We start from the raw sequence: 26,788 nt of genomic DNA on the forward strand, positions 1-26,788 counted from the left end.
CAAGATGAATTAGTCGTGTAAGGCACGATGCATTAGGCATTATTTACACATTTTTAGGCAATTTCATTAATTTGCTTATCCACAAATCAAAAAGTTTATTTTATTTTAACAAAAATACTTTAGTATTTATGATTGATAAATGATTGATATGTGCAGGCTTAATTGTTTCTCTGAACTTGAATATTCAATGATTTTTATTTTTGTACGATTACTTTATAAATTTATAGGAGAGTAAGATATGCATGCATGTCACATAAACTTTTTATTGTCACGGTAATGTTTTTTTTTTTTAAAAAAAAAAAAAGAATTATTAACTTTTTAGATTTTCTTTTTTGATCAAACTAGTAAAGTTTTGCTAAATCACATTCACAAATTTAGCCCAAAGATACTCTATTGAAACAGATAATCATTGGGTGAAAAAAAAATCGATAATCAATATATAAACATAAAATATATAATACGAGTTATGCAAGTAAAATTCATTGTTTTGTTTTTATTTTTCATAAAATTTAGGCAGCAATTAAACTGCAGCATGTCACGTTTTTCTCTTCCGAAAAGACTTTGCGCGCATTAATTAATTTAAATTGACTAACCAATTCACTGACCGACAGAAATTTTAATCCATCCGTTCCTATTTAATTGTAAATTTTTAGAAATGACCATAGTAAAATAACAATAATTAACATACTAGAGTTACAATTTTATCCATATTAATTATAATTTCAAAAGAAATGAATTAAAACTTAAATATAAAAAATGACATTCTTGTTGGTCAATCAAAGATCAAGACAAATCACCTTTGGGGTGGCCACAATGGTTTACGCTTGGACTGTCCAACAACAGCAAGGGATTTGCTTGCTTTCTAATATGCATCCCAAGGTAGCGATTGTGAGTTTTCCTTGTCATAAAAAAATGAAATCTAAAACAAACCGGGCATATAGAGGTTAAACACTCAAACTCTAAACACTTCTTTATAAACTATAGCTGAAAAAAAAAACACTTGGGTCTTCAGGTTCTGGCGTTAATCAGCTCTAATTGCCAAATTACTGTCCACTTCCTTTGATAAAAGCAAATGCGACTACTATCAAACATATGGCATATGATGTAACGTACAAGTAAACTATTCATATCGACTGTAAGAAGTCTGAGAAAATGAAAAGAGAACGAGCGCCATCTCCTCTAGATCTCCATCGGAATTCCCATTCTATCTGGCGGGGGCTTCTCCAGATGCTTGCTTTTTCATGTTAGCAATGTGCTTTTTACCGGTGACATGATTACTGAAAACAGTCTCACTGTTGCAAACCACTTTACATACAAGACACTGACGGACGTCGTTTGCAGCTGCTCCTCCTTCCAAAACCTTTTGTGTCTTGGTCTCCAACTTCACACTCAGCTCAGCTGCCTTCTTCATTGCATCTTTCGCATCTCCAGAATTTACTATGTCAGGCTTCTCTTGTGGTCCAATAGATGTACTAACTGGCACCTCTGAAGGAACAAGAGATGCAGAAGCAGGGACAGACTTCTGTTGCTTTGTTACGTTAGCAATGTGCTTTTTGCCAATGAGATGAGTTCTGAAAACAGTCTCACTGTTGCAAACCACATTGCAAGGAATACAAATACGGACCTCATCTGTGGCTGCTCCTCCTTCCAAAACCTTACGTGTTTTTGTCTCCAAATTCTTAACCACTTTAACGGCCTTCTCCACTGAATCTTGTCTATTTGCTGAATTCATCTTGTTAGGCTCCTCTTGCAGTCCAACAAATGGGTTCTCTGACGCTACAGAAGTAACAAGAGGGGCAGAAGTAGAAGCTGTGATAACACTGCCTCCTTTTAAGTTATCCAAACTTCTTTTGTGTTTTTTGCCTAATATATGTTGGTCAAGAACAGTTTGGCCGGTAAATTCAATTTTGCAAATATGACACCATACAGGCTTCATCTTAATTTTCCTTTGGCCTCCTCCCCAAGACCCACTTCTCAGAGGTTGGATAAAAAAGTTGGGATTTATATTTGCAGGAGTCAAATTCTCTGCACCATTTAGGGACACTGCAGTTATCTGTACATAAATTACTCAGATTACATTCTTTTTAAATAGAAGAGAAATTATATATAGTATAGAATGCTGAAACCATTTAAATATATAAATATGTGATATGACGAAGCAGGAAAATAGATGTGCCAGATTTAGTATGTGGATGAGATGTTTGTAAGAATTATTTACTGCAGCAAATGAACAAACTTCAAGTGAGATGTCAATCCCACGAAAGATTATCATCTAATACAACCACATGGATGAAACACGTGGTCAATAATTGCAGAACAAAAACAGCATGAGGAGGTAGGTCTTTTATTAACGGGATCCAGCTTTGGCCCTTGCATGATGACGGGTGCATAACTTATCATCAAATGTCATAAATTTAGCAACATTTTTAAGCATCTACACATGAACACCAACCTATCATCAACAGTACAACAACGTCTCAGTCCCAAACAAGTTGGGGTCGGCTATATGAATCCCCACTTCAGCTCATTTCATATCCTAGTCTTTCTTACAAATTAAATAGAAGTAAAAAATAAGTCAAACTAGCAAAGCATCAACACTATCATGGACTGCCTCAATCAGGAAAACCAACCTTAAAAATGTCAACTGATCCAAGATAGAAGACTTCTACAGGATCTGACTTTATTAGTCACTGAACCTCAGTCCCTACATGTATAAAGACAATCTGATTCCACGAAAAGTAACCTTTATTATTGTTTCCCACCTCCCCCTTTTCTTATCAGTTGTTGCTGTTTAGTTGCATATAGAGAGATTGTTGGATTTAACAGTTGGAACCACCTTCTCGGTAAGAGAAATTCCTTAATTTACCACTTTGTTTATTGCATATAACACAAATGGTTTTGAAACACCAAGATAAATGTTAAAGATTTGGTTGCAATTAAAATAAATATAAGAGCTTAGGCGAGACTTTTGGATGATTTGATGACTCACTTCCGATAAAAGTCATATAAACTGAGACATTTTGGATAGTTTAGAAGTAGCCGTTGTATCACTTGCCCTTACTTTTACTCTTTCTTGTTTGACTTGCTACCTAGATAAACCCCTTAAACTTGACGTGTTAGCCTTATAAACTTACAGATTGACCAATTAGATACTTGATAACAATGTATCCTCTAAACACATAGTTCATCAAAACCAAGGGCGTGAAAAACATTTGCTGGTGATCTATCAAGTAACGAATGAAAAAAGGACACGTGTCAAAAATAGAAAAATAATAAATAAAAAACAACCCCCTCTCCCACAAGACTACATCCCTACTAGCCCGCTTATTCTTTTTCATCTGCACCCTACAGCAATCCCCCATTGATTTCTCCTTTCTTCCTCAATCCCCACTCCTCCCTCCTCCACCTGTAGCCCTCTCTCATATCTTCTCTGCAAACCCAGCTTCATTGTCTCCCTTTCCCCTCAACCCTTGCTACCATTGACAACTACAGGTAAGATATTAGTTCTAATAGAAATAAGAATACGATACTGAAACATAAAAAGCAAAAATACATAATCTAGGCTTTCTCACGCACATAGATACGAGTATAAATCACATGATTTGCCATGTCAGCATGAGGTCCTTATATGGCCTATTCATGTCAAGTTAAAAGTGTCTAACTGGTAACTTCATAAGTTTATATTACAAAAATGTGCCACGTTTAAGGCACTATCTAGGTATTTAGCCTTCTTGTTTCTTACTTAAAATCCAAATACTTTTCTTCAAACCTTCTCGAATTTTCCACCAAAATCAACTCACGAAATCCAGATGGTTCTTCATCACAATATTATTACCATCAGTACTCGTTTATAGGAATTAAAAGTTAACGGGAGAAATAAGACGCTGCAGTAGTTATGGATCTGGCTACATTATGTAGGCATTCATTTTCATCTTTGCGGTATGAATTTGAATACTCTATGGAACAAAAGAAAACATTAACGAATTTTACAATCGTTTGAAAAATGTTATTATTAAATGACACCAAAATCATATAATCCCTCCATAATTAGAATGAAACAGGCCAAAGGATACTGATGGTAATACTTGAAAGACACCAAAATAACTCCCTCTTTATTCCAATTTATATGTTCCAAATTTTATATTTCATGACGCGACACAATGATTAGTATCAAACCATTAACAATATTATTCATATGAGTTTAGCAACTGATAAAAACTCAAATTATATCCCTCCCAACAAAAGAAATGTTTGAGCTACACAATAGCGAATGACCTATGTATACATAACAGGAAAATAATAATTGACCTTGTATCTACAAGATAACTTCCACGGTGAATGAACCCCCTTCCACCCCTCTCCACCCTCTCTACAGGATAACTCTATCCATCAATACATAGGAATACAAGAAAATCCACTGAATGTCACCTTTGCTGAAAACTCAAACCTAGATTCCCAAGGTTTGTACATCAACTCATAAGACTCCTAGACCAACCCCATGGAGAACATTCTAGTCCATGTCTCAGTCCCAGTGTGACTGATCATCCTCTCGGACTTAGACCTGCTAATCATCGCCTTGGTAAGCTATTGACTCACCAACAAGCTAATCAGACGCGGGCTTAACTATTTACATTTCAAACATTCATATTTCACTTCATCATAACTAATACAACACATCAATCCAATAAACATATCTTATATAGATGGAACATGTATACCAAATTTGCTGATATTCAAATATGCTCAATTAACAACAGATAATTAACAACAGAAGTGTTTACAACTGACCTCACCAGTCCTGAAAGGGCCATTTGATCCCAAAAGTCGCACCACATTCGGGTCCTGATAATACACTTGCGTTGCTTCCACAGAGCTAGTAGCACCATTGATCTGTCCATACCGATAGACCATACTTTGTCCTTGGAATTCGTGTCCTCCACCATAACCAAGTGCATATGAACTAGGGTTAGGGTTTTGAGGCACAGATTGATCGGAATTCATCATCACCGGTGGTGAAGGGTTAGGGTACAAGGCTGGGTTTGGCGGTACTCCGGCCCATGAATTGTAGTTGTACTCCATTGAACTGTGAGCAAAATTGAGCAATAGATGTTAGAGATAAATGGAGAGCTTCATCAATGGAGTTCACCGAGAATTTGGCTGAAGTTATGTATTTGTTGTTAACTTCATTGGGTTATTGACACAAATAGGAAATATCCAAAATAGTTTTTTTTCTTCTTTTTTTAGTTTTATTAAATAACATTGCGTTTTAACTTTTATGATTTAGAAATTAAAATGATGCTTTTTTTTAATTATTATATGATTTGTATGTCATTTAACTTTTAGAAAGCAGTCGACATCATAAAAAGAAAATATTTTATGAGTAATGATTTGAAAGTATGGAAATTTAATTAATTTTATGAATTATTTTATTAATTTATTACAATGTACATATTATAAGTTTAAAGTATATTTATCTATCAAGAATAAAAATAAAATATGATAATGTAATCTATGAGCTGACTTTAAGAATTTGTTTGATTTTTTTTTCTCTAAACCTAAAAGTGCATTTTACATAAATATTAAAAGTGGGAAAAATATTTAAACAAATATCAGATTTTATTATTTTTGTAATAGTATACAAAATAAGATCATTTGGTAGTTCATTGTTTAATATTGTCTCATAGTTTAATTTTGTCTTAGTTTATGAGCTTATTATTATTATTATTTATCTTTTTTTTTTGTTTATGAGCTAACTTTAAGGATTTTAATTGTTTTTTCTTAGTAAACTTAAAAGTGTATTGTTATGAAAACATGAATAACAAGGATATAAATTTAAATGCGTGTCATATTATATATATATTTCCAAATCACCTGATAATTTTGTCTTTTTTAAAAGAATTTATCCAAAAAATAATCTCGACAATACACCTGCAGAGGAATGAAAAATTAGGATTCAACAAATTACAATAAGTGTATCAAAACTTTAATACTATTTTGATTCTTTTATTTTTTTAAATATAAAAATTATCAAACCAATCAAAATTATATTTTTTTTTCATGTTTTAGTTTTACCTTAGCATAAAATATTCTCCGACTCCTTTTGTTCTTTTCTACTTGTCGAATTTTAATTTTTCTACTTGTCATTTTTAAAAAATCAAGAAAATAAATTATTTTATACTTATTATATCCTCAATTTATTTAGAGAGTTATTATTTTTGATAAAGGTAGAACCTCTTTAATGAGTAAATTGATTTTGAAAATGTTTAAATTAATATGGCAAATTAGTAAAGTCATTATGTCAATTATTTGTGTCAAATAAAAAATGAATAAATAATGTTACCAAATAAAATATGAACAAGTAAATATGGATAGAAAAAGTAATGAATAGAGATAATGGGGTAAACTACTTATATCATTAATAATTGCTTTTTAATTAAATATGTAAGTCAAAAAGTGACAAGTAAAAATGAACGGAGAGATAAAATAAGTTTGGTTGAGTTCTAACTGCTAAACCAATATGCGCTATGTCAAAACTTGTTAAGCAAATTACTTCTTTTATTTTTCTTTCAGAAAAATGCATAGCACATATTTCTCTATCTGAACATTATTTAAGATTTATCTTCTTCTCTCACTACTCATGAGTTATGAATATCATATATTATAACTTGTCCCAAAATGTTTGGTAGCAAGATTTTTGAATCGAACAAACAAAATCCTCTGACAAAGACAAGTAAATGACAAAGGTGATATCATCAATACAAAAGAAACATTAAGAGTCTGGTAGTGACCATGAATGGTCTTTCAGCCTAAGTGGGATAAAACAAAACAGAAACTGAACGTAGTAAAAAAAAAAGGTAAGAATCCCAGCTGACTGCATCATATAAGTAATATCTTTGATTTGTGAACAAGCTACTACTCGAGCCAGGTAAAGCGATTAAGCAACAGCTGGCATGTCCTTGAGCCAAGCATCCAGAGGCTTACCAATTGAGTAGACTATAAATCCAATCTCCCTAAGCTTCTCCGCGTCCACAACATTCCTACCATCAAATATAAAAGCAGGTTTTTGCATGCTATCATACATCTTCTTATAGTCGAGAGACTTAAATTCATCCCACTCTGTAAGGATGCAGACAGCATGGGCATCCTTAGTTGCTGTATAGGCATCCCAAACAACGCTGACTTGTTTCACGGTTGTTGGACTCATTGGCTGAAGGTGAAGAGGATGATCCCAATCGAACTTTTTCATTGAGAGGTCTCTCTGAATTTGGTCCTCACTCACTTGAGGATCATATATGCTCAAATTAGCCTTGTCCCCCAGCAGTCCCTTGCAAACATCAATTGCAGGGGTCTCTCGAGTATCACCAGTATCCTTCTTGAAAGCGAAACCTAAAATGGCGACTTTCTTGCCTGATACTGTGTTGAACATGGAGGCAACAACGCGGTTGACAAAACGATTCTTCTGATAGTCATTGATCTTGATAACCTGTTTCCAGTATTCAGCTACCTCTGGAAGACCATTGCACTCACAAATGTAAACCAGATTCAGAATATCCTTCTGGAAGCAAGAGCCACCAAAACCAACACTGGCATTAAGGAACTTGGGACCAATCCTCGAGTCCTTTCCAACAGCATACGCTACCTGTGAGACATTTGCTCCAGTAGCCTCACAAAGAGCTGACATGGCATTCACAGAAGAGATTCTTTGTGCCAAAAATGCATTGGCAGCCAATTTTGAGAGCTCAGCTGACCACAAATTGGTGGTGAGGATGCGTTCTTCAGGGACCCATTGGGCATAAACATCCTTCAATGCTTGGATAGCCTTCTGCCCCCCTGGAGTTTCCCGACCTCCGATTAGGACCCTGTCAGGTTTAAAAAGGTCTTCGATAGCGGTCCCTTCTGCAAGGAACTCAGGGTTTGAGAGGATCTGGAAGTTAATGCCCTTGCTGTTGTGGGTCAAAATCTTTTCAATTGCCTCGGCAGTTTTGACAGGAACAGTTGATTTCTCAACAACTATCTTATCAGATTTTGAGACATCAGCTATCATGCGAGCTGCACTCTCCCAATAAGTTAGATCTGCAGCCTTGCCTGCTCCGAGACCCCTTGTCTTGGTAGGAGTATTCACAGAAACAAAAACGATATCAGCCTCCCGCACATGTTTCTCCACATCTGTGCTGAAGAAGAGGTTCCTGCCTCGGCACTCCTTGACTATATCATAGAGGCCTGGCTCATATATGGGGAGTGTATCACTGTTCCAGGCTGTGATACGAGGCACAGAAATATCAACAACAACCACTTCAATAGAAGGGCATTTGAGTGCTATGACAGCCATGGTGGGCCCCCCAACATATCCAGCTCCTATACAGCAAATCTTAACCATTTTCCTTTGTTCCAAACTGCAAGATATAAAAGTTCATGACTCCATGTATTTTGAGGCTGTATTACTCACAACATAAAGGCATCTCATAATGTAAGGACTAATGAGCAATATGCACAAAATTTTTGACAAAAGTTTGAATGTGTTTATAGAGGAACAAAATGGACCCAAATAGTGGAGAAAGAATGTAGAGGAGTCATATAGACCAGCGTTGGTATCGAGGTACACTTGGTAGATTCATTGATTGTCTTTATATATTGCCATTCACTGACCCTGCTCAGCAAATGCTTGTCCTAGTCCTACAGTGATATCCACAACCAAAACTGATAGCATATACATAATATGAGCTAACTACCAACCACCAGATCTACATTCTTAATCCCTAAATGTATTACATCATAAAGGAGTAGGCTTTCACGTATTTTAGCACAACAACAGTATAAAGTTTTAGTCTAAAGAAGGAATTAAACAGAAACACATGTTGCCTACGCACTGCGACAGGGGTAAACTTATAGGCCATATTATGGGGCATGCGAACACGTGATCTCTCCATAAAACTAGATATTTTATGCAAATATGTTCTAAAACACGCTTACTACAAGAAGCCTAAATGGTGCACTTATCAAGTGATTCGCCTCTCCCCTGCTGTACATTTTACTTTATAGTTTATTCTACTTGATAAGCCACACTCACAGATTCACCTATGGTACTGTTTACATATAACTTGAGAATTCGATCAAATATGCACCAATCAACAAAACGAAATGTGAGAATTTCATTAATTGGACAACAAAATTCCACAAGCAATTACATTTACTAATCATGAACTTAAACGGATCTAAATAAAAAAACAGTCAGATTCAGAGTCCTCCTCTCGCTCTGAGCTAAAATTCCACTGACATTCACCAGATCAACTCATATCACAAATCAACCAATAAATTATCAAATCAAACATTAGATCTAGAGAAATCACAACAATCAACCACGCATTTCCGCAGGAAACCGAAGATTACATATCAAGACTAAGCACACCGACAATCAAAAAAACGCTCAAAATTCACATCTTCGAAAAAAACTTGAGGAGAAAGTGAATCAATAACAAAATGAATGAAGCAAATTATCATCACTCACCTGCAAAATCAATAAGAAATGGAGTGAAGAGAAAGAGTACCCGTAGTTTCACGAGAGAAGAGGGAAAATGGATCTGGAAAAAGATGAAGAGAATTATGAGAGCTAAGAAGGCGGGGACATTCTTAAATAGTCTGTTTTGGTGTCAAATCTTAGATCTAACCCAACGCTGCAGCAGAGCTTGACGAATGACGAGTCTTCTTGAAGCCAAAATCATAATTTTATTAATCAATTACTAATTAGGTGTGATTTGGTAGTTAGTACCAAAGACGGAGTTAAGTTCAGGTATTATGTTTGAATTATTGTTATTCATTATATTGTATTATTAAATGTTATTGTTACGTAATAATAAAAATCTTTATTTTATGGATCACCCAATTTGGTGTGTTTCTATTGTTACTTAATTTTTTTTATTTAATTATATCTTTATATAATATTTCAAAATATAATTTTACCTTTTACCTTAATTATTTAAATCTAGTTAGAACTCTTACCCTAGAATAATAAAAGATATTTTAGTAAATTAATAAATTACAATACAATTAAAATGTTATTAAACAACAACACTAGAATAATACATTACAATAGAGTATAATACAATACAATATTATGAAACAATGAGTAACAATGATCCAAACAAAGTGTAAAAAGTAAATTATTCATACGTAAACGTATTTGATTTATTATAGGCAAATTACATAAATACACACATTTTGTTTCATTAATTTCTATTATCTCCTGTTATTTTTAAAAATCTCCAAAGTCACTTACTTCTTTAATGTATCATAACTGCATATCAATGTATTTGAGCTAGTATTTAATATATGAAGCTAGCTCTTAATGTATTTAAGCTATATATTAATATATTCGAATCAATATTTAATGTATCTGAATAAGTAAAATATGTACGGATAAATCATGAGAAGGTCTATATTATTTTATATAAAATAAAAAATAAAATAACTTCTATGTACCTACAATAGTACATAAATATATTTAACTAATGCTTCCATTATTTACTTTTTGTTTCAAATATCTGGATGGGAGTACTATCACTGCATAAAAGTCATATTTTTTTCCGTTGAACAGAGGAATTTTATTTGTGCATAAAAGTCATACTTCTTTAGTCCAATTAAGTTGTCATATTTTTTCTTAAAAGTTAAATTATTTTTTTTTGGCAATATACTAAAATCATATTTTCTTAATTAAATTGACATAAGAAAAATTGTATTTTATGGTGTTTTCTATGATTGTTAAATGTTTAAATTTTAAAATAAAATTTTAATTTAGTTTAACACTTAAAAAATAAATTAAATTTAATTTTAACAAGCTAAACATAAAAACTAATTTAAGAGGGAGGAAAGTAAAAATGAATAGTCGACTGTCCTATTCCAAAACTTAACATTGGGGCCCTATCCCAACCTCTTGCACTAAATTAGGCATGCTATATTTCCATATAAATGCAACAATAAATAATTAAATAATAAGTACACTATATTACTACTCCTATAATAATAATAATGAATATTCTTTGATTTTATATTTATATATATAGAGAGAGAGAAAGAATGTGAGATGATAAAATAAAGAGAAAAGAGTTTCAAAATATATTTAATTTTGATCGAAATTATTATAACAATTTAAACTTTGGACTGAACCTATTACCCTCCACTTTAGTGCATTTCAAAGACATTTAGGTGCTCATGTGACATCATAAAAATTACATCATTATAAATAGTAATGTATCCGATTGGACCTTTGCATATCTTAAAATACACTATTAAATAGTACATGGACTAATAGGTTGGTTCAGCCCTAAGTTTGAGATTATTACAATAATTTTGATCAAAGTTCGAATATGTCATTTTTGCCTAAAGTAAATTAACACAATTTTCAAACATATATAATGTGTATTGTAGAATATATCTTTATTTTTTTTATTTTTGAAATTGCACAAATTGAACACACACACACACACATATATATATATATATATTATAAAAACTTTTATTCTTCTCTTCATTCTCAATTGTATAATTTTTAAGAAAAATTATTGTCATTGCCAAACTTGTTGATACAAATAAAATAATTTAATTAATTAGATATCTTATTCTAACTTTTAGAGATCTTAAGTTGAATTTTCATAAGACGCCACATACTCTAATGATTCCAATTAAATTATGTTAATCTAACTTTGATTTCAAGTTGCTTAGTTGTTGACTTGTTGTTAGTTTGGTAGTATAAAGTTTAGAAATTTAAGATTACTTAATAGAAGAATCTTAGTTCAAACTCATATTATTATTATTTTATTTAATTATTGAATATTTATATATAGTTATGATTAAATTTAAAATAGTTTGTAATATTTACTTTCAAAGCTGGCATTTCTAACAAGAATTCTATTTTTTTTTATGGCAAATGTATTCATCCATGGTTCTCTCTCCATTACGGAATACTAATTTTATTTAGGAGTAAGTACATCTAATTTTAAATTATAATCGAAATTTTAGAAACACATCTTAACTAATCTAAAATTCTATTATCTCTTGAATTAACATTTTAAAATTTTTTGTGTACCTTCGCTCACACGTCTCAACAACGTGGAGTCACGAAGTATGCCACGTAAATAGGGATGACAATGGGGCAGGGCGGGACAGGTTGAGCTTAACCCGCATAATTTTTAATCCGTCCCGCCATGCATGACAACTTTTTTCATTTTCAATTCACCCCATCCTGCCCCGCATGAACTCTCCTTGCATACTTTTTTAATATTTTCTTTTTCTAATTAAGTTCGATGATTAAAATAAAATTTATAAAAAAATATTTTTTCATTAAGTTGTATTAATTTAATAGGATAGTGACTTGAAATTTTATTTTTTAAGGTCAATTGGAAACATGTAAGAAATCGTATTATTTTTTATTGAACCACTTTGATTTACTATCTTGAATATTTTAGCAGTTTTAAATAAAATATTTTAATAAATAATGTTCTATCCCTCTGATAACATGTAAGAAGTTAAAAATTAAATCTGAACACACATGAAATCACGGATATTTGTAACCCGTCTCACCCCATATTAATTTAAATAAAACCTACTTCAACCTGCCCGGCATGCCACCCATCCCTCCCTATATAGCCTTAAATCCATCCCGCCCTGTCTCATTGTCATTCTACACATAGACAAAGTTCAAAGAGTAATAGGTTTTTAGTTTAATTAATATGTGTCTCTAAAATTTCACAAATATCTTATCCCTTTTATTTATATTTGCTCTATCATACCATAATATATTTGATAAATTTTCAAGGCCAATGAGTCAAACGTTTAATGAGTTTGTTGAGGTTATGTATAGGTGTGGATCTAGAATATTCTACATGTTATTTTCCTTTTGGACAATATTAAGTACTTATAAATATACTTTTAACACATTTATTTAAAATAAGACAGTTTTCATATTCATGGTTGGAGCTAAAATAATGTATTTACTATGTTGGGAGGAGTCATGTTCAAAGCTACAAGGCATAACATTGCAAATTTTAAGATTTTAATTATGCGATAGTAACTTAGTTTGATATTTTAGAACTTTAAATTAAACTACTAAAAAATTATTATTTATCGGTAAGATTTTCAAGAAGAGGAATCAATGTATTGTATTGCACAAATGACTATCATTTTATTAAGTTGAAGGAATCTTTTTTATTCTAAGTAAATAAGAATTCTAAGGGACAATCCAAGAGTTATCTAAATAATTTTTTAATATCTTCATAACTTCGCCAGTGTTGCGTCTCCTGTAAAAATCATTTCCTTTTGATGTTTTTTTGATAATTTTTTTTGGATATTTGAATTTACAGTAACCTTTCTTCCTTAACAAGATAACTTTCGAATACCACACTGCCACCCGCTTTGCTCATATGAAAACAATAGAGGATATTGTAAAGGATCGTAACAACCAAAGTAATAGTTAGCTCTTTGTGTTTTGTTATTGTGAGTATAAATCTGAACATGTGGTACATGTACATCATCACAATCATTTTCATTCACCCATATTGATGCTACTTCAGTAGAACTCAGTGGCGGATCTAAGATTTTAAGGTTGTGGGTGTTCTGAAGTGAAATTGTAAAATAATATGTGTTAGCAATGAGATTCGTACATTGGTACACCAAAACTAAAAGAGTCTTAAGTACCCATTCTAAAATCATTGGGCCAACTATATGATTTATTCATTATGTGATCTATGTTAATTTTATACAAATACCTATCGATTTCTACATAGATATATATATTTCGTAACGAAGTTAATGAGTGCTCGAGCACCCGGCGGACACCATGCGGATCCGCCAGAACTTGGTAGATTAAATACTCGCCGGTCCAATTCAGTCACATTTAAGGGCGATATGATGATTTTGCAAGTTAGGAATCTTAGATAAAGTTCACAAAAATATACAATATGAATAATCTTTTAGTATGTCCATCAGTTCCTTCACTACCGATTCATCCACTTTATCAGAAAATGTCATTCTATTCGCAACCTTATTCTCATTATCATAAAAATATAATTGTAAGTTTCTAGGGCTTCTCTCATTGGGAAAAAAATTATCTATAAAGTGATACATATGTAAGGAAAAATGTAAGTAATTAGTTTGATATGCTCTAACCTTGTGAAATAGAGGAATAACATTTTACATTAAGGTCTCCTTTGTTTGCACTTGATGGAGGTATGAATCATAATCCTTTAGATTCGGCCTATTAAGTACGTTTGATTTTTGGTTTTTGAATCTTTTTTTTAATGGAATATAATTAGATTGTAGTTATATTCATATAAAAATACCTAGATCTTAACACAAATCTAAATATTCAAATGTATATTCAGATTCAGACCTCTTAATCTTAATGGAAACAAATGAGGTCTAAGATATTTGTATTTACAAGAAGCTGCCTAGTTGTCGCCTCTCGATTTATAAGGTGTCGCTGCAGCAGAAGCGTATTCTTCCGTTAATTCCTTATATATAAAAGTAGTAAAGTAATATATATAGTATATACACTCCACATTCTTGTGGATGATATTTTTTACATATATGGTAATTCATTTTAGAATTATGCAATACTGATACGCTCAAACTTACTTCTCAAATGAGAAGTAAAGCGGTCGTGTCAAGTAAATAACCCAACTAGTGAGGTTGGGATCGTTCCCACGAGGAAAATAGTCTAGACTTAACTTCAACTTGTTATTACTATTATTCGGTTGATGACTTCCTTAGAAAGTAAAAGCATAAAAAGGGGGGTTTGTATTTCCTAATGAGCAAAAATAACTAACGAATTCGAAAGAGACACTTAACAACTTTTAATGTTGAGTTTTAATCAAGTAATCAAAGTAACTAGGGTTTACGTGTTCCCCACAGGTTCATAACTTGATAATCCTAACTATAACAATTCTTTCCTAGTATCTTGCATGCAAAGTGATAAGTTATGTATTTCTAAATCCTTGGTCCGGCATCTAGAAAATCTCACTCCGCATCTTGGTCCGGCTACGTGTGTTGCTTTCCTAACCCTTATCTTTACCTCATATTAAGCATCGTATTCGATATTTGACTAAGTTATTACCTCGTGCCAATCAATACTAGCCTATTAGATAGTATACACTAAATCTATGTTAATAATTCTTTTCCTATTATCTACCTCCTTGGTCCGGCAAGTAGCATTAAGGCGAGTTCTAACGTTGATCATCCGTTAAAAAGACTTCTAAGCGAAAGAATTATTAATACATGCAAGACACGATTCTAGAATTGTTATTTTAGCTAGGGTTTATCTCATTATTTGCCTATGGTTCCCACAACCCTAGTTATGGAGTTTAGTTCCTCATAGCCATAAACACAATATTCAAATATGGTAAACAAGAATTCATGTACTTACTTCAATGAGAAAGAATAAAGTCCGAAAATTTGCTTGATTAATCACCAAAAATCACTTGGAAGAATCTCTAACAATCAAGCACTCAAAACACAAAGTCTCACAATATAATGTTTAATATCACAGAGTCTAACCTCAAAAACGAGGTTTTTCGAACTATTTATAAAAAATAAAAACCTAATTAAACAAGGATTCTAATTACTGGAAATCTGCCAAAACGCGACTGGGTCGACGGACCACGCGACGGACCGTCGTGAACTCCATCGTCCCATACTTGGTGCAATTCTTCTGCTGCTTTCTTCATTCCCCTCGACGGCAAGTGTGACGGACCGTCATAAGCACAACGGTCCGTCGAGGGTCTCGTTTCAAAATACTTCAACTCTTGGAATCTGGGTACTGGATCACTTCTCTGATCTTCACGACGAACCTGCAGGACGGACCGTCATAGCTATGACGGACCGTCACAAGCTTCGTAATCCCACACTTGGTCAGACTTTCCCATCTTCCTTCAACAACTTCTCTACGCTGCCACCTACGGACCGTCATAAGCTCCGTAGGTGGTCTCTTCTGCAATTTTCGCTCAAAATCTCCGCGTTCAGCTTTGGACAGATTTCCTGCAAAACAAAGAGAAAATTATATTAAACTTAGAACAAACAAGGCTTTCGGACACACTAAACTTAAGGAAAAAGTATTAATTATACCGTGAAACCACGGTATATCAAATACATAGGGGTGTTAATGGTTTGGATTCATTATTGATAAAATCAAAACAAATCAATTTAATCAATTTTTAAATTTCTAAAATCAAATCAAACAAAAAAAAAACAATCGTCTATTTGGTTGGTTTTTTTATTTATTTGAAAGGTTTAAATTTGTTGAGGGTATACACATTTTGATAGACAAGGATACGTAATACATGAACAATCCACTGAAAAAATTATCGTGAATTCAATTGAACAAATTAGAGCTATTATTTTATGAACAAAGTAATTGAATTAAGAAAAAATGTAACTACATGATGTGAGGTAGGGTAGACAAAGCCTGAACTCTGAAGTAATGGATTTTGATAGATTGAACTTAGAGTTCTTATAGTAGAACTAAAATTTATGTGCTGGACTTTAGGATATAATAAAGTTAAAGACCTAGTTAATTTAAATTTAACAAAATATTTATATTTTATCTATGAATAATATATTAAATTATTACGAAAATCATATATATAATTTTTTTGTTAGATTTGATTATTTTTTGCGTCTTTTTAGTAATGTGATTCAATTCAGATTACTGTGCAATTTGATTTTTTTAATCATAACTACGAAAAACCCTTACAAATTATTTTTGATATATTAAAGGAAAAAAAGACTAATACACCCTGAACTATCTTAAATGATATGCAGATATTCTCTGTCGTACTTTTGGGACATTGATGATCCTGCTGTTCAAAAAAATTATAACATATATCGTTATTAACGGACATACACGTGTCATAATCTTATCCGTCGATCCGACATCTAATCGTTAGATAAGATTGTACCACGTGTTTCTATTTAGTCATTTGTTAGAGTGAATGCATATATTTCTAATTTTTGGATGACAAGATATCAATATCCAAAAAATATAACGAAAAATATTTATATACTATTTACAATAATTCGAGAATATATTTATTTATATTGCTAATAATAAAAACACAATATTACTAAATATGACCATATTCATCATTATTGTTTTATACACTGCCAAATGACACTGATTTGTTGCTTCTGAAGACAAATAAATTTAACAATCTCGAGGAGAAGTTCACTTTACTTAGGCCGGAGGAGGAGTTTGATGCCGGAATCCCAAAAACCTGCTAGTGTGTGATCGGAGAAAGCTTATCTATGGAGCGCGTAAGGCTTCGATTGACGTTCGAGGACCCGAACATTCTCAGTGATTTACAGAAATCAGAGGGTCTGAGGTGCAGTTGGTTTCTTCTCAAACCCCAATTGCTACACAAAACTATCTCCGATCTGTCTTCTCATATTCTCCGCACTTTTCAACTCCATGGCTCTTGTCCGCATGGCCTTCTCCTCTCTGTATGTTCTCTAACTTCAGTGTTTTTTTTTTAGTTGATTACTGTTTACTGCTGTATGATTTGTGGATTCAGTATTTTGTACTAGTTGAAATAGAGTGGTTCACTGAGCTTGCGTGCACTTTAACTGAGTAGCTACTGTTAGAAAAATAGGAAACATAATCGAAGAAGAAATGACTGTCCGTATACATATTAGGAAAATACAAGGAATTGCATACAGTAAAGCCTATGTTTATACCTGCACATTTCTCTTAAGCTACTTCGAGAGATGATTTTTCAGAATAGTCATATTCTTTTACATACACGCGTGTGTTCAATTTAAGACCTTCATATATTACAAACTATCTAACAGCTACATCTTTAACTAGTTGCTAATTTTTCCACTGAGGGTTAGGAAAATGGAGAAATCACCTACCTTATTTGTTTTCTGATTGGTATGAAATTATGGTTTCCCATGTTTTTTCATTGACCGCTATCCAGTAGCCACAGTGTTTGGTGCTTGGTTTGTTACATTGCTGATTGAACTTGGAGATGGAGGCCTTTCTCTGGCTGCTCCGTTGCTACAAATTAAAATTTCTATGACATTACATTGTTAAGTGCCTCACTTTCCCGTCATATACATGCAGATGGACGGTTTTCTCTTGCCTCCTTTCGAATCAACTTGTATCTTGAAGGATAAATGTATAGTCAGGTTTGCTAAATTGCAGTTTTGTCACTTTTTCAAAAATTTCTTATTGTTATTATTATTACTGTTGTTTCTATTCATAAAAGTTATATTCCTGAAACTCATATGTTAGTGTGAAGAAGAAAGGCGGTGTTTTGGCCATTGAAGGAAATGATGCACCAAGTATAGTTGAGAATATCAGAATTGTTGAGAAGCAACCTGTAAACACGCGACACTTACTGTTGGCGAATAAGGAGTTTGACAATGAATCTGGAGGTTATGAGAGTGAAGATGAGGAAGGGGCAGATCCAACAAAAGTTTCAGGTTCACATCTGGAAAATTCATTGGGTTGTAATATTATCTCCGAGAAAAGGAAGGCCACAGAAACACTTCCTGTCTCGAAGTAATTTCTTGATCACTTGGTTGGAGATTCTGATTTGCCCATACATTGGTTTTGTAAGGCTCACAATTGACTTCTTGAATCGTTCTACTTCACAGGAAAAAGAAACATTGTTCTGAAGTTGCTGAGAAGGTTGATGAGCAGACCAAGAAATCTCAACAAGGTCTGACAAGCAAGAAGAGTCATTGCAAGCAAAAGAAGCTAGCTGATCCAGATAGCAAAGATTTGGATAATATCAAAGGAAGTGCTGAAAGTAGCAAGGTTAATGACAGTATTTCGGGCATGAAGAAGTACGACTATTGGAAGCTACTATCTCATTCTTTGCATGATTACAGTTTATTTCGGTTATTTTTGCTTTATTTGGCCAGTTTCTCCCCATTTTCTTGGTGTATTCCTTTGAAAGCCTTACTGTGGTCATTACTAGATTTTACATTCCTTCCCGCAATACCACTTAGTTGAGGGTTTATTCCTTTCCACTACTACCATTTTAGCATCAATAACAAAATTGAAGGTGTTGATTGTCTCCATTTCGATGAGTGTTTCCTTGCTGATGTATTTTCTTTGATTGTTTTGTGTATCATTTAAGTGTTGCTCACCCTTTGTACGGAGTATGGGTTTGGTGTTTGAACATGAAGTCCAAACTAATAGGAACTAATACAACATTAGAGCCCTGTTGCATGACAGCCTGAATACCCCATCTTTCCATATCAGGCATCTTGTAAGTTTCCCAAGTTCATCTTTGTCCATCTTCTGCTGGTTAAAATCTTGAATGTATCTTCTTCATAATAATTCATAGTAATTTGTCCCTAATCTGATATTTGTTTGCGGTGGGTTGACAAGTTCAATCTTACCAATGAGAAGTGCAAGATCCAGGAAAATTTGTATTTATAGCTGCTTCTCTTGTGACGACTTAGGCATTTGCAAGTGCATCCTGTTCTTTTTTGTACATGCAGAAATGTTCAATATCTTGGTAGCTACTGAACACTTTTTCCGTTTAATATAGAAGTGACAAGATTCAAGAGAAGGGTGTGGAGAATGTAGAGGCAACCACGAAGCCTGAGAGAGTAAAAAAGGTCCATTTCTACAACTTTTCTCATACATTTCTTTGAGAAATTGACAACAAATAATCCTACAGTTGGTGGAGCTATTTCAGAAAATTGCGTGAAACTGTGTAGATTAATACTGCATCTGCACTGTATTAGAAGTGTTACGTAAAAGTGACATTTGTTCTTGTCATAAAGTCATCTGACATGATCAGACGCTATTGTGCATTGTTAGATCTGTTGGTTACTATAGTTTTTGATGAAGCTAGTGGTTTCATTGATGGCATCTAGAAGATGCAAAATTACAAACGATATTGCATCCAAAGATAAAACTGAGATAACTCTATAGCAAAAGCAGTCTACTCTAGAATCAAGGTGCTAACAGAGATCAAAAAGTTGTCATGAAAATTAACAGGGAACAAATTGTGTCAGTTAGACAGAAACATTAAGCACCTAGCCTTTATAGATTGATTGGGAGTTGATGTGCCATCAAAACATCACTATCTCTCCGTCCACAAAACCCAAAAAATGCTAGCAGGGATCTCCAAATCTTCCTGATGGCTCTGTAAACTTTCCATGTGCGCTAATTTTCAAAGGCTTCCTTAGTATTCTGAGGCATGACCCAACTAGTCCAAAAATAGGGAAGACCATACTCCATAAATCTGTTGCAACTGTGGAAATTTTCAACAATCATTTTTCCCACATCTTTCTTTTCAACTATTTTTAATAAAAAAAATAAAATAAATCTGTAGCAACTGTGCCGTGTAGAAACAAATGATTGTTGATCTCTACACTATTATATGACACATGTAGCATCTATTAATAATTTGGACTTTTCTTTTCCTTTAGTCCTCGTATGTGAGGCATGCTTCCTGTAGTGCAATCCAACAAAAACATATGATTTTTGGGGGTAATTGGTCCTCCAAATTAGCTTCCATGGCCAGCTAGTAACCTCCTTTGACAGAATAGCTCCCTTCCTTAGAGCTTTCCCACTTCAACTGGTCCACATTCTGGGCATTCACTGGACAGGTTTCTAGTCTTGACAAGAGGCTCAGCAGATATTCAAACTCCCATTCTTGCATATTTCTTCTGAATTGGATGCTCCAAGTATTGTTTTCTCTATATCGGAATATGGTAGAGGTAGGATCACATGATACGATAGAGGCTTGGGTAATCCTCCTTTAGCATACTATTCCCAAGCCACTTTTCCTCCCATAATTTGATGTGTATGTCCTGATTGAATTCATCCCAGAGTGGAGCTCTGGAAAGCATAGTAGTGACTATGAATCCATGCTTGGCTTTGATTATCTCTTTCCATAGTGTGCCTTCTTGTGCACATCTCCATAGCCATTTCACTAGTAAGCTCTTGTTATGTGTTAGCCAAATCTTTGATACCCAGGTCACCCTATAGCTTAGGCATAGTGCATTTAGACCACTTAACCAGGTGGACTTTGTGGCGCTTGTTTCCCTGCCACAAGAAGTCCCTTCTGATTTTGTGTAATTGCTTTACGATCTCTTTTGGAATAGGGAATGATGACATCAGGTATGTTGGGATGCTATCTAGTGTACTATTGATAAGTGTGAGCCTTCCACCCATTCAAAGATACTGCAACTGCCATGAGGTTAGTTTCCTTTCAAACTCTCAACCACTCCACTCCAGGAGTTTTCAACTTTGAATTTTGCACCTAGTGGTAGGCCCAAATAGGAGGTTGGGATAGATCCAGTATTACAACAAACGACTTCTGCTAGATTTCCTAGGTTGGGTACCTGATTAACAGAATATTAAGATTTTTGAGCAAGTAGATCTGTACATGTGTAGTCCTGATGGAACCTCAAAAATGAGCAGAGTGATGTTCAGGTAGAAACCTGGTTAGTATCACCCGACAGAATAATAGTGTATCATTGGCATACAGTATGTCGGAGATATTGACTGAACCCTGGACTTCTTCCCACATCAAAGTCATTAAGCCAGTGCAGTTTCTTGGATCCAACAGTCTGCTAAAGCGTCCATGGAAGTATGAAAAGAAATGGTGATGGTGGATCACCTTTCCACAGGCCTTTCACTGTCATGATGCTGAATTCGATCCATCTGATCCACCTCTCGAAATCCCATTTTTCTTAGCAAAGCAATTAGATATGACCAATTCAGTTGTCGAAAGCTTTCTCAATGTCTAGTTTGAAAATTATTCCTGCTTCTCCACTTTTTAGCTTCCACTCCAGCAGTTCATTAGCATTGAGTGCAGGATCAGTGATCTGGCTATTTTTTATGAAGGCATTCTGATGGTTAGAGACTATTTTCCCCGTGACAATTTTGAGCCTTTCAGCAAGAACTTTGGCTGCAATTTGGTATATGCTGACAACTAATTGGCATGTAATCTCTTAGTTCGGTTGCTTCTTTCTTCTTAGGAACTAGAGCTATAAAAGGTGCATTTGTCCACCTAATCATGGGGCACTGTTGATGAAAGTGATTGAGGGCATTCATTATGTCAACTTTGATAAACTCCCAAGCCTTCTGATAGAATGCCATAGTATACTCATCAGGCCGAGGGGGGTTGTCAGGAGCACATGATTTGATCACAGTCGGTAATTCATTCTTTGTAAAAGCCAATTCAGGGCTAACTTTCTCCTATTCTGAAATGCTTTCTAAGCCCTGAAAATCAGGACTTGGTATCCAGTTTTCATGTTCTGTGTATAAGTCATAGAATTTCAAGATTTCCCTTTTGATAGTCTGTATCTTCATTGCATCACCTACTCTGAGCTTGTCAATACAGTTGCCCCTCCTGTGAGAATTAGCCATCTTCTGGAAGTACATTGTGTTACTGTCTCCTCCTTTCGACCACAAACATCTTGAATTTTGCCTCCATGAGGTTTCCACAGCTTTGACCAGGTGCTGATATTGCAGTTTTAGAGCCAGTAGCCTAGCCCTCTCTGTTGATGAAGGGGTCTGGTTTCTGCCATCTGTTCCAACGCAGAGAGTTCAACTAGAATTCTCCTAATTTGGTTTCTACCTTGCCATAGACCTCTTTATTACAGTTTGTGATGTCCCTTTCGAGATTCTTCTGCTCTTGAACAAGTATGAAGTCGGGATTGCCATTAACTCTGTAACTTTGCCACCATTCCTTTGCTTTATCAAGGAAGCCCTCAGCCTTTAGCCACATGTTTTCGAATTTAAAATAAGAATGGCCCGTCTCCCAATCACCATTCTCTAGTATCAAAGGTCTGGGTCTTGATAAAACCATCGGGAGAGCTACCTACTTAATTAAGTTAAAGCTATCATTCCATTCATACGAGAACAAGATTCTATCGATTCTGGAGGCTCGTATGTGTGCTTCACCTCAGGACCAAGTGAAAGTGGCATCCTCTAATGGCAGATCAATCAAAACCAGATCTTGTATTAATGCTGAGAAATCTCTCATGGGTTTTGTTCTCCTTGTACAATTTAACCTCTCGTTTTCATGTCTGAATACGTTAAAGTCACCCGGAAGACCCAATGGTCCTCCATAATCCCCTTATACCTATTTCATGCTATGATAATTCTCTCTCAGGATTGGTGTGTGGGCCATATATCCCAGTGGAAAACCAACTAAAATCCTCTTGAAGGGATTCTGGCATACATGCGATAGAATAAGAGCCTTGGTAGATCTCTGTACATCGCCATTGGCACTTGTCCCACAGCACTATCATCCCTCCCCTTGTGCCACTGGGTTTTAACTCTGCCCAATCAGCCCACCTATTGCCCCCCATATATGATGAATAAGTGTAGTTGACCAGTCTTCTACTTTCATCTCCTGTAAACATATTATGTCAGCCTTCCATTTATGAATCAGACATTTGAATTTAGCTTCTTGAGGGGAGAAATTTGTTGGGGTATTTCACAAGTTATATTCTCTTACTCATATGACCAGTTACCTGTGTTACAAATAGCTTCCATTATATTTCACTGTTAATCGTATTTTTCATTTTTCCTTCAGAAGATTTGCCTAAAGATCTTGTAGTGCTCAGATGTTGATTCTCTCTCAGGGTCCGAGTAGAAGTGCCCGGAAACAATATGCTAAAAGGCAATGGTTGCGAGAAATGGTCAAAATTTATAAGAATGTAGCTTCTGAAGCAGAGGGACTTGTAAGTTAATTATAAGATGTAGATATTTGCGTCTCTTTTTAGTTCTCAAAAAAATTATAAGATGTAAATATGCCAACTGTTGTTTCCACGGTATGTTATATTTGAGCGCAAAAATTTTGCTGCGAAAATAGAAGGAACTGCAGGCTAATGGTGGAAGAAGAGCTGGTAAATTACACCCAAAGTGGCTTGTTAATGGTGAGACTGATGGCAAACCAATGGCACGTGTGAGTAGTGAGATGTCGAGAAGTACTTCTTGCCTTTGCTTCTGAATCATGTATCAAAAACTTATATGATAAAGACTTTGCAGAGGAACTGGAAGCAGCAACAAAGCAAAACTGAATATCAAGAGGTGAATGGCCAACCAAAAGGACTAGTGAGTAATCAGACTTGAACAAATGTTTTAATTCTTCTGCATAGTCTCATTTCTGTTGATAAAGTAGTGTCCCACATGTAGCTGCACTGGAAGAAATTGCGGGAAGAAGATAAGGGTAGAGATACGAACAAACAAGATCAGGCGAATGAAAAAAGCACCTTCTGTGGAGAACCAGGACAACACAATGATATGGAGGCTGAAACTATTCCAGGTTTTTTTTAATGATTCAGCTGTCCTCCACTTTTCAGGGGGAGGACTTTTGGATGCTATTCTTCTTCCTACCAGTTCTTAAAATATTAATCCAAATCTAACCGCTTTTTTTGCCATAGTTTCAGTTTTGCATTCTTTATGGAAGAACTCTGGTTATCAATAAAAATAAAAATATGGAAGAACTATAGAGTCTTGAGTTTTTTCTTTTTTGATTTAATGCAGATCAAGCTTTGCAGCATGATCAAGTGCAAGAGGTAGGTTCGGCTATAGTTTGTATCATAATGTTCTTGCAATTAAATTCTTTTGAATTTTTTAAGAGTTTTAGGTACCAAAAGTAGAGTTGTCAAGTAAAAATTTGTCTTGAATGTCATTTTGAGATTTGTATTGAAGCTTAACAATTTGAGATGCTAATACAAGGAGTAAACAGATATCGTTAATGATATGTGGGCTATTTGGTTATAAATCAATAAAAGATGTTTCGAAAGAAAAAAGCACCAACTCTCTTTCATGAAGGACAGATGATTAGTTTTAAATTGCACCATAAAAGCATCGCTGTGTGGAGAAGAAACCTCATTGAAGCTGGTCATAAATGACATGTAAGATACCTCATGTATATAGAAGTTTATGCCACAGGATATAAAAAATTTATAAAATTACGATTATATCCAGTTTTTTGTTATAAATCACATCGAGATAACTCCATTTTGTAAGGAAGATGGATCACACGAGTTACTTGAGCTGAGTGAAATTGAATTTACATCCTGTCTGAGTGGATGTCACTGATTGGAATTTTGAACCCAAATTTGAGGAAGTCTAGGTTCAGTGATATTTTTATGTTCAATTAAGTCCAAAAGTTTCTCTTTAGTACAGGACATGTGTCATCTCTTGAGATGGTTTGTTAGCTAGTGGGGTATCATAGAGTATTGTTGTATATCCTGATTCTATAGTATATCAGTGCAGTCTCAGATGGAGATATTGATTGAATGAAAAGTTATTTTAATTCTTATTTCTCTTTGATTCCTCTTTGTTCTAGTTTATGGCGTTCCCCAGTTGGGAATCGCTAGAGTGGATTTCTCTGTGTCGTGTTTTTGCACTTTAGTTACAAATAGTCAGATATTCAACTTCTGCTTGTAATGCTAATTGCAGAGGCCTTCTTGCGACAACTTGGAATAATAAATTGCATCTTCTTGCAGATAGTTTTTCCGTCAATTCATGAAGTTTGCCTTGTCAAAAATGGTAATTCAGACTCTGTAGCAGGACTTCCTGCCACAAACAAATCAAATCCAGTCCTTAAGGCTGCTAAAAAGAAAACTAATGGCCCAGCTATAGGTAATTATCGTTGTTATTGCACTGGCTATGTGGTGGAGTTAGTTGGAGGAGATTTCATTAGATCAACGTTAATTTTCCTTTCCATTTGAGTCATTATAATTTGACTGTTTGTGGAAATGAACCATGGAAACCAAACACATTCTGGTCTTAAAGGTGTGAGATGATGCTTTTTGTTAACTCCTTGACGATTAGTCATTACTGTGCGTTGAATTTCATAACTAGGTATTCATGTTATTTGCAGAAAAAGGAGTAAACCTCTGGGAACAACACAGTGAGACCATCAACGCGGAGAAGGAACAGTTACATGAAGAAAGTAGCTGGGGTACGTGGAGCTCTGCGAAGAAGAGCTCATGGTCAGAGAGAGCCTTGAAAGGCAGTGCTCGTGGTCCTACAATGGCCTTTCGAAGATATAAAAGATGAAATATGAGATGAAGCAAACTTGTATATATTGTGTTCCTTACTCTCACAATGAAGTCAACGAACTCCGTTTTGTAGGTATCTAGGGGAAACTTTGTTGCTTATAGTAGCAGCAAGTTAGTGTTACCTAAAGTTTATCTGGATGTCTTAGTTAGAACTAGTATGTAAAAATGTTCCATATGTAAGCTTGACAAAAATTTAACCTTTGTTGTACTGTACTGCAAATCTGCAAAGTGTCTAACCTAAAACTAGTTTGAGTTTTTGGTGCAAGTAATTCTAGTATATGTGTGCTTTAAGCATGGTTTCCTGTTATTTCTTCATCTCTTTTTACTCGAGGTTGAAGTGTATAGTTGAAGGAAATGACATTTTATGCGGTTAATTTAATTATCTAATTTAAAAAAGAGGACAAACAATGTTTTTTTAGGTAAAATATCTAGGTGGAATACTTTATTAGGAATTAAGATGTTTACTTAAGTATTTTTTTTAATTTGATTTTATTTCACATTATGTCTTTCAACTTTGGATGAGCATAATATATTTGTATAAAATTAAATAAATAGATATATAAGTTGTATGTGACATAATCCACGTAAGATACCACTACGTTGGACTCAAATTGATACATGATGAGCACGTGTCTATTGTTTAATTTTATACATATTTGTGCACACCAAAAGTTGGAAGACATAAATGTGAACTAACGTTAAATTAAAAAAATACTCCCTCTGTCTCTATTTTACTTGTTCATATTTC

The 26,788-nt window shown here is 34.3% G+C and overlaps 3 protein-coding genes across 12 annotated transcripts; 1 reads left to right on the plus strand and 2 right to left on the minus strand.

The window, feature by feature from the left end:
* Positions 1-944: 944 nt before the first annotated feature.
* Positions 945-5,240, minus strand: LOC101246788 (uncharacterized). Its single transcript, XM_004233328.4, has 2 exons — positions 4,789-5,240; positions 945-2,053 (listed from the first exon to the last, which is right to left on the minus strand). The coding sequence occupies exons 1-2, from the start codon at positions 5,077-5,079 to the stop codon at positions 1,205-1,207; spliced, it is 1,140 nt and encodes a 379-aa protein (XP_004233376.1). The 5' UTR covers positions 5,080-5,240; the 3' UTR covers positions 945-1,204.
* Positions 5,241-6,642: 1,402 nt separating this feature from the next.
* LOC101246311 (UDP-glucose 6-dehydrogenase 1) lies at positions 6,643-9,798 on the minus strand. 2 transcript variants are annotated; one of them, XM_004233326.4, is made up of 2 exons: positions 9,546-9,798; positions 6,643-8,393 (listed from the first exon to the last, which is right to left on the minus strand). In XM_004233326.4, exon 2 carries the CDS (start codon positions 8,375-8,377, stop codon positions 6,935-6,937), a length of 1,443 nt encoding a protein of 480 aa, XP_004233374.1. In that variant the 5' UTR covers positions 8,378-8,393; positions 9,546-9,798; the 3' UTR covers positions 6,643-6,934. The 2 variants fall into 2 exon arrangements, with proteins under 2 accessions (XP_004233374.1, XP_019067761.1); XM_019212216.3 differs by having other exon boundaries at positions 9,506-9,785.
* Positions 9,799-17,114: 7,316 nt separating this feature from the next.
* LOC101246016 (coilin-like) lies at positions 17,115-26,347 on the plus strand. Of its 9 annotated transcripts, none has more exons than XR_011214676.1 (12): positions 17,115-17,484; positions 18,107-18,171; positions 18,278-18,547; positions 18,643-18,834; positions 19,548-19,617; positions 23,608-23,706; positions 23,838-23,930; positions 24,014-24,079; positions 24,147-24,290; positions 24,409-24,543; positions 25,483-25,618; positions 25,860-26,347. XR_011214676.1 is itself a non-coding variant. In XM_004233325.5 (12 exons), exons 1-12 carry the CDS (start codon positions 17,290-17,292, stop codon positions 26,036-26,038), a joined length of 1,527 nt encoding a protein of 508 aa, XP_004233373.2. In that variant the 5' UTR covers positions 17,115-17,289; the 3' UTR covers positions 26,039-26,347. The 9 variants fall into 9 exon arrangements, 3 of the variants coding, with proteins under 3 accessions (XP_004233373.2, XP_019067762.2, XP_069149556.1); XR_011214678.1 differs by having other exon boundaries at positions 24,512-24,543; positions 25,483-25,771; XR_011214677.1 differs by having other exon boundaries at positions 24,512-24,543.
* Positions 26,348-26,788: the final 441 nt, after the last annotated feature.

This window comes from Solanum lycopersicum, chromosome 2, assembly GCF_036512215.1.
Source record: "Solanum lycopersicum chromosome 2, SLM_r2.1".
In the NCBI taxonomy this organism is placed as follows: domain Eukaryota; kingdom Viridiplantae; phylum Streptophyta; class Magnoliopsida; order Solanales; family Solanaceae; genus Solanum; species Solanum lycopersicum.

Bases quoted from the DNA above. Each gene is read 5' to 3' on its own strand.
- LOC101246788 (XM_004233328.4), bottom strand. From the start codon at position 5,079: ATGGAGTACAACTACAATTCATGGGCCGGAGTACCGCCAAACCCAGCC. The intron at 2,054-4,788 runs GTCAGTTGTAAA...ATTTATGTACAG, and splicing joins GCCCTTTCAGGACTGGTGAG to ATAACTGCAGTGTCCCTAAA.
- LOC101246311 (XM_004233326.4), bottom strand. From the start codon at position 8,377: ATGGTTAAGATTTGCTGTATAGGAGCTGGATATGTTGGGGGGCCCACC.
- LOC101246016 (XM_004233325.5), top strand. From the start codon at position 17,290: ATGGAGCGCGTAAGGCTTCGATTGACGTTCGAGGACCCGAACATTCTC. The intron at 19,618-23,607 runs GTCCATTTCTAC...ATTCTCTCTCAG, and splicing joins AGCCTGAGAGAGTAAAAAAG to GGTCCGAGTAGAAGTGCCCG. The intron at 25,619-25,859 runs GTAATTATCGTT...TGTTATTTGCAG, and splicing joins AACTAATGGCCCAGCTATAG to AAAAAGGAGTAAACCTCTGG.